Genomic DNA, 12,577 nt, shown 5'->3' on the forward strand with positions numbered 1-12,577 from the left:
ACACACACACATATATATATACATATATATATACATATATATATATATATATATATATATATAAAAACCTGCAATCAGTTGTTTCTATTGGGGATTAGTGTAGTTGCTCAGACACATTGTGGGATGGGTGAGGACTATTCAGGACAGAAAGGGGACAAAGTGGCAGTGAGTCAAAAGGAAGCATGGTGATTCTGCTTGAGGTATGTATATCACTGTGGCACTTCAAACGGAAAAGAGCATGGACTGGAAAAGAGCATGGACCGGAAAGTGGATCTTCAAGTGTGAGGTTGCAATTTTACAATAGAAGGGGTCTGATACCACCACATCTTCATAATTACGGTATTCTTTGCAAATATTTCATTGGGTTTTAACACTTACTTGCTAGAAGCTTCTATTGAATTGCGTTACTCTTCTGCTGATGCTGTAATTATTGCCTACTATGCAGAATTCATAAGAGCATTCAAGGAAACACATCTGTGAGGGTGCTTTACCACAGCTTGAATGTTAGGCACATGGTAGGACTGATCTGCCATTCTGTTTTGAGGGTCCGGCCAGTGATACTTTTTCTCGTCATTACCTGTATCTGTTCTGTTACCAATCTTGTCATATTTAAAGGTACTATCTTCTGATAAGCTTCGACGTGCATCTTTAATATTTGTGTCTCTTAACACACTACTCTTTGGAATCAAGTGAGCTTCATCCTGTTACCCCTAAAGTACTTCTGACTTCTTTAAAAATAGTTCTGCTTACACTCACACTCTCCCCTACTGTTCTCTGTCTCTCCTCCAATATCTGGGAATTTTGCAACCCATAATTCAAAAGCCCTTTCTTCCCTGGGATATTGCTTCCCCATACTGTGAAGGACAAGATATGTCCTCACCATCACTGCACCCTCTGGTTCCTGGCACTGGGTTTAATTATAGTGTTTGCTTAATGAGTGCTGGCTGAATTCACAGCCATATTCAGTTAGGTAGGCACGGCATGTTGGCCAGGTACCTTGTGTTTTCCTTTAAAACTTGGCACGCCCCTGCAAAGTGTGTTATCACTGCCTGTTAGGACTGTCATCTAGACCTGCCTTACTTTGAAGTCCTCATGGTTGGAGATTACCACTTACCTAGTGGCATAAGCACGAGTTACACAAATAGAAGCAATCAAGCTTAGTCCAGGTCCCACCTGTTGAGGTAACCTACCCGGACACATACTGAAAGTGTGTCTCTACATTCACAGTTGTTAATTGCTGTGCTGGCACCTCCGGGTGCTGGTGCTGGCAGAATATATGTATATTTGTTCCTGCCTCTCCTGCCTAAGGCATTCTCTGATTGGCCAATAGTGGAAGCAGGAAGAGAGGGCGGAACTTCCGGTCAGAAAGGGGGACTCTGGGAAAAGAATTAAGAAAGCTGGAGATTCAGCAGCAGAGGGAGAGGTAGGCAGAAGTTTCAGAACCAGACAGAGGTAGACCGGGCCACGTGTTGGAATGTAGTCCAGAATTAGTCAGGTTAGAGAAGCCAGGAGGGGCACTAAGCTTTTAAAATATATGAGTCTCCATGTCTTCATTTAAGCCGCCGGCAGGTTGGTGAAAGTCACATTACACCACCAGTCAGGAGCGTCAAGAAGACGCGTCATGTATCATTTTTGATGTCTCTGTTTTCTAGTGGGCAGCATCAACTCAAATAAATGAATGGATGAATGAAACATTTGATGTACATTCTCTCATCATCTTATCCTTCGCTTACATCTTTGATGGCTTTACATTATGCCTAGGTTAAAAAAATCTATGAAAATTAAGCTCTTTCCTTACTGCCTTGTCAGTTCTCTCTCTGTGTCTGTCTCTCTGTCTCTCTGCCTCTCTCTGTCTCTGTCTCTCTCTCTGTCTCTCTCTGTCTCTCTCTCTCCCTCCCTCCCTCCCTCCCTCCCTCCCTCCCTCCCTCCCTCTTTCTCCTTCCTCTACTACTTGTACTCTAACCAGTGGCATCCTTTGGAAAGACCTCAAACAGAATGGTTCCATTCCCCCAAAAAGTCTCTGATGTCCCATAATGCATTTCAATTGGCCAGGTTCTGCACCGTATTCTTTAAGAACACACATTTAACCGAAGTGCTCATTCTATAGCGTTTCTAGGGCCTTTTTTTCACCTCAGAGTTGGAAGATTATAATTCAAATGATTGGCTTAACTTTCACTGTGCAAGACAGGAACAAACTTCCCAACACGGATCTCTTAGGAGCTGACATATTTTAGAGATTTGCAAAAATCTCGGGCCCATTGCTGCCTTGAATATGGGCCCTAAGAAGTAAGACTTTTACATACTCCTCCACATAGACTTTGGGCTCTTGATAACACATGGCACTTTCCACCAAGGCCTCAATTTTTGTTGCTAGAGAATTATTACCTTTCCCTCGGTGGCTCGCTTCTTGATCTTGATGCCTGCTTCTGTTCAGGACCCAAGGCTTGCTGTGAGGGCTCAGCCCCTTTGTTCCTGTCCAACGGTGCACCGGGGGTAGCAGTGTCTTGGGAAGAGACAGCTGCTGTACTCAAGGGCGTCTGAGACCTTGATCGCTCTTGGAGCCTTGCTTTCTTTTCTCTTGGCACCTCAGATCCAGCACCTGTGGCCGTGTCACTCAGAGTCCCATCTTGACTAGGCTGCTGAGGGCCACTTCCAAAGAACCACGCTCCAGATTTCGTTAAGATTTCTTGTTGCTTTCGACATAAATTGCATACCCACATAACCTATTTGGAGAAGAGAAAAAGCAATATAAACTTTCTCCATCTTTTAGAAATACCTTACTTTTAGTATATTAATATCTATTATACAAAAAGAACACCATCTTCTTCATATGTACCTTTGAAAATTTCTTATGAAAATATATTTTACACAATTCACAGTCAACTATAGCAAAGCTTGGGCTTAAAGACTGAGCAAGCAGAGTAGAATATTTTTCTCACTTATCTTTAACTTAATGATTCTGAGTTTCATTTTACAATATGTGTGTCATGTTTTTGTATAATTGACAAAGTTGATTAAACTATCTGTTAGCATAAGTGCTCTAGGTGAGGCAGATAACTGATCAGAAATTACTGTAAAGAGCTCTAGAATCAATATTTCCATGTATCAACTTCAGTATCTCAAAGGACTGGATAAATGTCTGTCTTCTCTGCACCATCTATTATTAAAGTCATTCATGAAAGTTATTCACATAGAAAACAGTCCAGAGCAAAAGAAAAGGCCAACTTATGTATTCCTCTGTTTTCCTAGCAATGCATTAACGTCGAGCTTTTTTCTATTTTATTGTGTATACGGTGTGATTATTTTTTCATGTATGTATTTACAGTGCAATGCATCTGAGGCTGAATTTGTTAATCTGTGACAAAGTAAGATTTCTTGAAACACCTTAGACCATTTGGTAACATACATGATACGTGATGAGATACGGTTTAAGCTTGACATTTAGTTCTCTGCTCTTGGTGACATCTAAAATGAATGCTGTACAAGGACCAACACTAATTGAACATACTGAAAAATATGAGCAGTGACGAGCGCTGAGGACAGAGACAGATGGCAGCACACCCAGGAGCCTCCCTCTGAATATATGACATAAAACTAGGCAGCAACTCACTGCAAGAGCGCACATCAAAGCAGTTGAGATAGATTACAACCTCCATTCTATTAAAACGGAAGCCAAGTGAGACTGTGCATGGCACATCCTTGTCTTTGTCACCACATAAGCAAACTTGATCACATGTGCTGATCCTACCAATGAATTAGGGGTAACATGGAAAGAGAGACACCCCCAAACCAGGACTTCCCCGGACAATTTCTGACTGCCCTCCCGACTCTCAGGATGGGGGAGGGATGTGCCTATGTCCTATGCCTGACAAGACATCGATAAGACCTGAAATCTTGTGGTTAAAAAAAAACTTGATAGAAAAGTTTTCTCACTTTGCATCAGCTATGTGAATTCTAGGTGTGAGTGTCTTGAACACATAAGATTTCAATTCATAGTCAATTTTTAAGAGTGGGCTTTTTTTTTCTACAAAATAAAACCTCTTCCTCTCCCTCTCTCTACTCTCCTTCCCTCCCCCTCTCTCTCTCCCTTCCCCCCTCTCCCTCTCCTTTCCCTTCCCCCTCACCCTCTCTCCCCATGTGTTCCATGCAGGCCTCTTCCTCTCTTCTCTCTTTCTGTCCTTCTCTGTCCTGCACTGTCTCTACCCCTTCTCCAGTCCCCCCCCCCACAATAAACTCCCTTTTATTCTAGGCCTATTATATCCCTGATTACTCAGGGAACACCTTGGCAGGGCCCACTAAGGTGCTCCCTCCCACTGCCTTATACCACAGCGTTTTGTAAAACACAACAGCCTTAAGTTAAATAAAATGCCAAAGGAAAAGTGGCAATGCTGAGAAAGGATAATTTTCATTAGATAATAGGTAATAATAATTCTGAATAGCTCCTCCAAACGCTATCATAGTTTTGTTTATTGCTTAATTTTAAGCATTAAAAATTGGTTAATAAAAGGCAACTGAGAGATTTCAGGCAGAGTTCAGCTTCTGAATATACTGAACAGTAAAATAATTAAGTTTTATAATCCATTTGATTTAATCTCCAATGATAAATAGGTCATAACTGCTGGACAAGAAATAGCCATACTTTAGAAGATAATTTTAAAATAATGTTTTGTATTTAAGTATATGATGATTTATATGTATATTTTTAAAATTTAGGGAAATGTATTCCTTATTCCAAATTCCTCCAATGCCTTATTTCATTATATATAATAATAACTCAAAATCTTTGTTTAAGAATTTTCTATGTGGGATGAACTTCTTCAGGAATGTGAAACAAAATTAATTATAAAAGTATATATACTATATAATAAGTTTATATACTATATAATAAGTTTATATGCAGATATATACTAATATACTTGTGTTTAGCATAATAATAGTTCTCAATCTTTGTTTTTGGTTATATACATTATGCATATTAGCTAACATAAAAAGAAATTACTTATATGTATGTATTAGATACATAGATATACTAAATGTGTAGATAATTAAATATATGATATTAAAACAGAAAAATACTTCACACAAAAATAAAAGCCATGTACTCTGTGATCCAGATTTTAAGACACACCACAATTATGTGCACTTAAGATTTTCATTTTGAATTACAATTATTAATTAAGTTTGTCTGAAGTTATAAATAATCAAACCTGGTGTGCAGAGACATCTTTACCAGATTTTTCCTTATAAAAGATCATAAGACCTATATTAAACCAAAAACCTTAACACACACACACACACACACACACACACACACACTCCTTTTAGAAATTGTACTACACAGAATTCAGTGTCTTGGGATCTGTTCCAAGCAAATTTAAAAAACAAAACAAAACAAAACAAAAAAAAAAAAGTCTGTGTAATAGCTGTCTTAGTTCAGATGTTCAGGAATCAAGTACAAAGTGAAACAAAAGATCTTCGTGACACGGCTTCTGAAACTCCATGAAAAGAAAAAAACTGAAAGACTGGAGAAACTATATACTGATCTTTTGTTCTAACAGGGTCTTAAAATTTGTGCATCACACTTAAACATTAGGGAAAAAAAACAACGGTTCAGTTAAACACGAAGATGAAATTTGCCTAAATAACATAAATTCCAACACTTCTTACTGCACAGATACGAAATGTCATAGATAAAACTTCATGCTCAGTAGGACTATAAGAATCCTGTTCGCGGGGTGGGGTTGGGGGGTGGGGGTGGTTCAGTCTTGGCAGGACCAAGGGCTTCCCCTTCCACTGGTGCTCTTACTAGGATATTCATTGCTACCTATGAGGTCAGAGTCCAGGGTCAGTCCATGTATAGTCTTTAGGTAGTGGCTTAGTCCCTGCAAGCTCTGGTTGGTTGGCATTCTTCAGGGGAGGGCGGTAATGGGGGGGGTGGTAATGGGTGGGGAGGGTGGGGAGGGTGGGGAGGGGAATACCCATATAGAAAGGGAGGGGGAGGGGTTAGGGGGATGTTGGCCTGGAAACCGGGAAAGGGAATAACATTTGAAATGTAAATAAATACCCAATTTAATAAAGATGGGGAAAAAACAAAAAAAAAATGGTTGGAGGAAGAAAGAAGTGTAGCTCCTTCATCATAAGGTAACGGTCACATGTAAATTTTGATGATGAGTATCCCTTTCTAGTTTGCATAGAGAACTTTAATGAGATTTAGGATAATTTAAATTCTCGCTTAAATTTATTTATATGTATATTTTAATGCATACCGAAAATATCTATTTATACTTTTACACACAAAGGTACGAGTCAAGAAATAAAACATCTCTAAAGATGAGAAGGAAAAAAAAAAGGTAGGTAGCAAACTCCTTACACTGGCCATGCCGTGGAGTGTTTACAGATATGTGACTCATTCTACATGGGGCACCCGTGGCAAAACAAAGAATGGATTCCACTTCAGTGTAGCCAATGAAACAAGTTTCCTTGAGGTTATTACAGGAGGAAGGTGAGGGGTAACTTGAAGAAGTACGAGCAACTTACAGCCAACTACAACATTGAAGAAAATGACTTCCTCTCCCTGTAACCGGGACATAGATATCCTTGCAAAGGGTTCAGGGTCTTGTGAGCTCACCCTACCATGTACAAAATGTCTATCAGTCTTTAGGGTAGTGGCGGGACCCTCGGGTCCCCTTTTCCATAGGTACATAAGAGTCCAGCCTTCAAATATCCGAGCTGCTGACCATTCCAGAAGGCAAAGCCTAGCGCATTGCGTCCCACAGCATTCTTCTACGGATAGACATCCGCCATACTGGTTCTGAGTCAATTCACCACCACGAGGGCTGGAAATATATTAACAGAAACAGAACAGAAGTTGCTGACTTTTCCTTATATTGGTGGGTTCTCTACACATCTCCCCGTCTTTCTGCGAAGGATTTAGTAAAGCAGAGATGGGCGACAAATTATCAGGTCAATGTTTCCCCGAGTTGAAAACGTAAATGGCGTGGGAGGAAATGGTGAGTGGTGGGATATTGATAGACAGAAATGAGTGGTTTCTTCTTGGTTTTTGTTTCTCTGGGCATGCGGGGAGAGTGCGTTCTAAACCTGCTGCTGTCTTACTGCTCTATTTTCACAGGTTCATCTTCTCCCTTTGGAAACCTTTACATACTCATATGGTTGGATTAATGATAAAAATATAATTTATAGTGTTGCCTTTTAACAAAAAGAACTCTTACGACTATACTTACTTACCCAGAGTATTTTGGTTTAATCTAGTATGAAATTTTAGATACCTGCATTTCCGTTGTCATTATATATATATATATATATATATATATATATAATTATTTTATTATTAGTGCATAAATATGCTCAAATTATTTTAAATGCTTTTATATTTAATACATACTAAATGGAAAGAAGGCACATCACTTAACTTACCACTGGTCTCCTAATATTTTCTCACACGAAGCATAATTCTGCAGTGAAAACTATTGATCAGCCACTTCCTATATTTATGGCTGGTTTTTAAGAACATCGTGGTGAAACTTAGTATGTGGAAATGTTATCCTGCAACAAACACTACATAGTGATGGTTTTGTCTTAAATTTTTGCAAATTTATTTTCCAAAAGCGGTGTGCAGAACTTCTGGGTTTAGACCCTCAGCACTTTCATCATGTAAGCACTTAAGCACTGCCTAGTGTCCTGCAAATTTTCTTTGTTTAAAACAACACCATGAAATGCCATTCGAATAATAGTAAATAAAGTCGCAGAGGCAGGAACTCCTCAGGAAGAAACTCTAAGGAAGGTCCAGACAAATGCGTAAGAGTTGCCACACGTGGCCCATCCATATACAGCCACCCAATTAGACAAGATGGATGAAGCAAAGAAGTGCAGACCGACAGGAGCCGGTTGTAGATCGCTCCTGAGAGACACAGCCAGAATACAGCAAATACAGAGGCGAATGCCAGCAGCAAACCACTGAACTGAGAATAGGTCCCCCGTTGAAGGAATCAGAGAAAGAACTGGAAGAGCTTGAAGGGGCTCGAGACCCCATATGTACAACAATGCCAAGCAACCAGAGCTTCCAGGGACTAAGCCACTACCTAAAGACTATACATGGACTGACCGTGGACTCTGACCTCATAGGTAGCAATGAATATCCTAGTAAGAGCACCAGTGGAAGGGGAAGCCCTTGGTCCTGCCAAGGCTGAACCCCCAGGGAACGTGATGGTTGGGGGTAGGGCGGTAATGGGGGGAGGGGGGAGGGGGAGAGGGAGGGGTTGGGGAATGTTGGCCTGGAAACCAGGAAGGAGAATAACAATCGAAATGTAAATAAGAAATACTCAAGTTAATAAAGATAAAAAAAAAGAAATGCAGAAATGCAAAAAGAGTTGCTCAGGGGACAGAAGAGGCTGCTGAGCTGAAAGAACTTTTACCACAAATAGAGCTCAGGACTGGAGAGATGGCTCAGGAGTTCAGAGCACTGACTGCACTTCCAGAGGAAAAGGGTTGGTCCCCAGCATCACACAGCTCCTCACAACCATCCGGACTCCAGTTCCAGTGTACTCAACACCCTCTACTGGCCTCCAAATGCACTGTACACACATGGTGTACACGGACGCACATGCAGGCAAAATGCTCACACACATAAAGTGATAGTAATTTTTTCAAAGGGGATTCAACTTTAGGACACAGAGATCTCTACGGTTTGAAAAGGCAGCTGCTTATAGCCAGACCAAGGTAAGAGTAAATCATAGAATAATGTGTGTTCTTTTGTTATTGGGTTACCTCACTCAGGATGATATTTTCTAGTTCCATCCATTTGCCTGCGAATTCCATGAAGTCATTGTTTTTAATAGCTGAGTAGTACTCCATTGTGTAGATGTACCACATTTTCTGTATCCATTCCTCTGTTGAGGGACATCTGGGTTATTTCCAGCTTCTGGCTATTATAAATAAGGCTGCTATGAACATAGCAGAGCATGTGTCCCTAGCGGTGAGGCTGTGAAGTGAGTGGGTGGGTGGGTGGGGGAGCACGCTCATAGAAGCAGGGGGTTTGCAGAGGGGAAACTGGGAAGGGGGATCACACTTGAAATGTAAATAAATAAAATAACCATTAAAACTCAATATATACCCTTTGTAAAAAATTTCAGGAAATAAAAATATCCAAACTAGAAAAAAATAGTAGAATGATGTCCAATTTGTTATTCCCTGGGTTTTTATTCTCTTGTGCCTTAACGCGTGTTGTACATACAGGCTCACCTTTAAATACATTCAAAAAAGACAACTGTTTTGTATTTCTTTCCTTCACCCATCAGCATTGATCTGGATATTTGGAAAAAATAAGAAATTTACACTATTTTTTTTTCTATGATGCTCACTGTGTCCACATGACTGATAATTGGTCATCATGGTTATTTTAATAGTAAGGCACGATAATTGCTCTTAACATCATGGGGCCAGGATACAGAGACAATCAGTTTGTTCCACAGAACTACAAACATGTACATGCACCTACCAATTTTATCACACTAATCATATTACATTCAAAAGATTCAAAGTCTGTATCATTTTAACTTGGTTTTAAACAGACCATCTATTGATATGCAATGTCTACAAACGTCTTACAGGTGGTTCTGCTCGTGCTTCTGTAAATATGTAAGATATGTAGATAAAACTTAAGAGGCAACAACAATGTCATAATAAATGAGAGGGAAAGAAGCAGACCCAGGCGTAGATGCCTGGACTCTTTCCCAATCTCCTCATTAAACTTCCTAGGACAGATGGTATCACTCTGTGTTCTGGCCTTTCCATTTGTAAAATAGGAATAGCAATAATAAAAAATAATAGTAATAAATAGGGAAAAAGATTTCCCACTGTACCACATGAACACTATAATCATAGCAGCTTCATTTATAATAGCCAGGAACTGAAGAAAAAAAACCCAGATGTCCCTCAACCAAAGAATGGTTAAAGAAAACATTGTGCATTTGTACAATGGAATACTACTTCGCTGTTAAAATCAAGAACATTATGAATTTTATAGCCAAATGGATGGAACTAGAAAATATCATCCTAGGTGAGGTAACCCAGACCCAAAAGGACACGAATGGTATGTACTCACTGATAAGTGGACATTAGCCATAAAGTACAAAATAACCATTGACAATCCACGGCCGCAAAGAAGCTAACAAGAAGGACCTAAGGGATGATACTTGACTCTGACTGAGAAGGGGAAATAAAATAGACAGCAGGGGTGGATGGAGGCAAGGATCTGGGTGGGCTAGGGGGTAAAGAAGGGAATGGGATGGGGATCAGGTACAGAGAGATGGGGAAGCAGGAGAGGACTGAGAATGAGAAATGAAATCAGTGGGGAGAATCTCCTGGAATAGCCTGTGACCCAGAACGGAGGAGGCTCCTGGGAGTCTATGGAAGTGACTCCAGCTGAGACTCCTAGAAAGTGAGGACATGGAGAGTGATGTGGTCAGCTCTCATACCCAGGTAGCCAGGTGGGACTTCAGTGGATGGAGGGGGCAATCAAACCCACCTACAAAACCTACCCAAAATTTGTCCTGCCTACAAGGCACACAGGTATAAAGACGGAGCAGAAATTGAAGGAAAGGCCAGCCAATGACTTGAGAGACATGCCCTGGAGAGAGCCAACCCCTGACACTATTAATGATACTCTGCTAGGCTTGCAGTCAGGAGCCTAGCATAACTGTCTCCTAAGGGGCTTCATCTAGCAGCAGATAGAAACAGATGGAGAGACCCACAGCCAAATATCAGGCAAAGCTTGGGGAGTCTTATGGAGGAGTCCCAGAGAAACTGAGGACACCACAAGAAAACCTAGAGTCAACCCGCCTGGGCCCACAGGAGCTCACAGAGACTGAACCACCAACCAAAGAGCAAGTAGTGGCTAGGCCCCCTACACCTCTCTAGCAAATATGGTACTTGGACTTCATGTAGGACCCCTAAAAGCTGACCGTATTGATAGCAGGGGCTATCTCTAACTCTGTGGCCTGCCATTGGATCCCCTTCTCCTTAGCTGGACTGCCTGGTTGGGCCTCAGTGGATGAAGATCCACTTAGTCCAAGGGCAGGGTGATACCCAACGGGACTTCCCCTTCTCTGCGGAGACAGGGAGCAGTAATGGGGGAGAAGGATTTGTAAGGGTGGGACTTAGAGGAGAGAAGAGAGGCAGGTCTGTGATCAAGATGTAAAGTTAGTTAATTAATTAATTAGTTAATGAGTTAATTAATTAATTAATTATGGGTTTACAGAGCTGGTGGGATGGCACAGTGAATGAACATGTTTGCTGCCAAACCTGATGATCTGCCAAGACCCACAAGGCAGAAAGAATTTGGTTATTTCACCTCTACAACTACACCAACTACATTAAACTAGTGTGAGCCCACCCTAACACATATAAATAAACAAACACACAAGTGTAATCCTTTTCTTCAATTCTCTGAGAAATAAGCAAAGACATACAATTGACACAGTAAACACTCAACGACATTTGTGTTATTTAAAATGTGTACATCTGTGACAGGTTTATTCTCAAAATTTTTGCAATATGAAATGTCCCATGCTGTCTTCATTTTTTTTTAATTTCAACAAATAATTTGTGATACCAGTTAAATGTTAGGCGTTATTATCACACGCACTGAATATATAGTAGTGAACATAAAGAAAACCCTTTCTGGGGACTAATGTTCCATTAAACGAAGACAGAGAAAACAAAAACATCATTTGTAAAGTGGAACTATAGAGGTATAAGTGAATAGAGAAAGGGCAAAAGGCACCCCATGCATTTAAGTTTAACACTGGTTGGTCAGAGAATGCTGATCAGTAATATTATTGTACTGACTGGTTTTGTGTTGACACAAACTGGAGTTATCACAGAGAAAGGAGCCTCCCTTGAGGAAATGCCTCCATGAGATCCAGCTGTAAGGTATTTATTTCTTCAACTAGTGATCAAGTGTGGGAGGGCCCATTGTGGGCGGTGCCATCCCTGGGCTGGTAGTCCTGGATTCTATGAGAAAGCAAGCTAGGCAAGCCAGAAAGCTGCATCCCTCCATGGCCTCTGCATCAGTTCCTGCCTCTAAGTCCCTGCCCTCTGTGAGTTCTTTTCTTGACTTCCTTTGATGATGAAGAGCAATGTGGAAGTGTAAGCTGAATAAACCCTTTCCTTCCCCAACTTGCCTCTTGGTCATGATGTTTTGTACAGGAAGGCACACCCTGGCTAAGACAAATATATATATATATATATATATATATATATATATATATATATATGTTATTTATATATATAAATAACAGGGAGAGCAGCTCAAGCTACAAACACATCCAGAAAACTAACCTGTTGCAAGACTTTGCATGGGGGGCAAGAAAAGCTAGATCAGGTTAAGTGACAGGTCATGTGGCAAGAGGCAGTTTCAAATGGACTGAATCTATGTGCCATGGCCTTTTGTTTTTAGAAGCAAGTAATGAGGAGCCATTGTGAGCCTCAGAGTAAAGCAGTGGTTTCATAGACCCCAGGATTTATCAGGATTCCTCCGGTTGCAGTGGCAAGAATCAAA

General features: G+C 40.6%; 1 protein-coding gene across 39 annotated transcripts in view; it reads right to left on the minus strand.

Moving 5' to 3' along the window:
• The window catches only part of Rims1 (regulating synaptic membrane exocytosis 1), a 499,822-nt gene that overhangs the window by 220,955 nt on the left and 266,290 nt on the right, over positions 1–12,577 (minus strand). For all 39 annotated transcript variants that reach the window (XR_015628955.1, NM_052829.4, NM_001398595.2 and 36 more), the window contains 1 exon segment: positions 2,386–2,723. Coding sequence is in view for 37 of the 39 variants with exons in the window: in NM_052829.4 (NP_439894.2) it covers positions 2,386–2,723 (338 nt within the window). In the remaining 2 variants the exon portion in view is untranslated.

The sequence above is a fragment of the Rattus norvegicus genome, chromosome 9 (genome assembly GCF_021556685.1).
Source record: "Rattus norvegicus strain SHRSP/BbbUtx chromosome 9, alternate assembly SHRSP_T2T, whole genome shotgun sequence".
Taxonomy (NCBI): domain Eukaryota; kingdom Metazoa; phylum Chordata; class Mammalia; order Rodentia; family Muridae; genus Rattus; species Rattus norvegicus.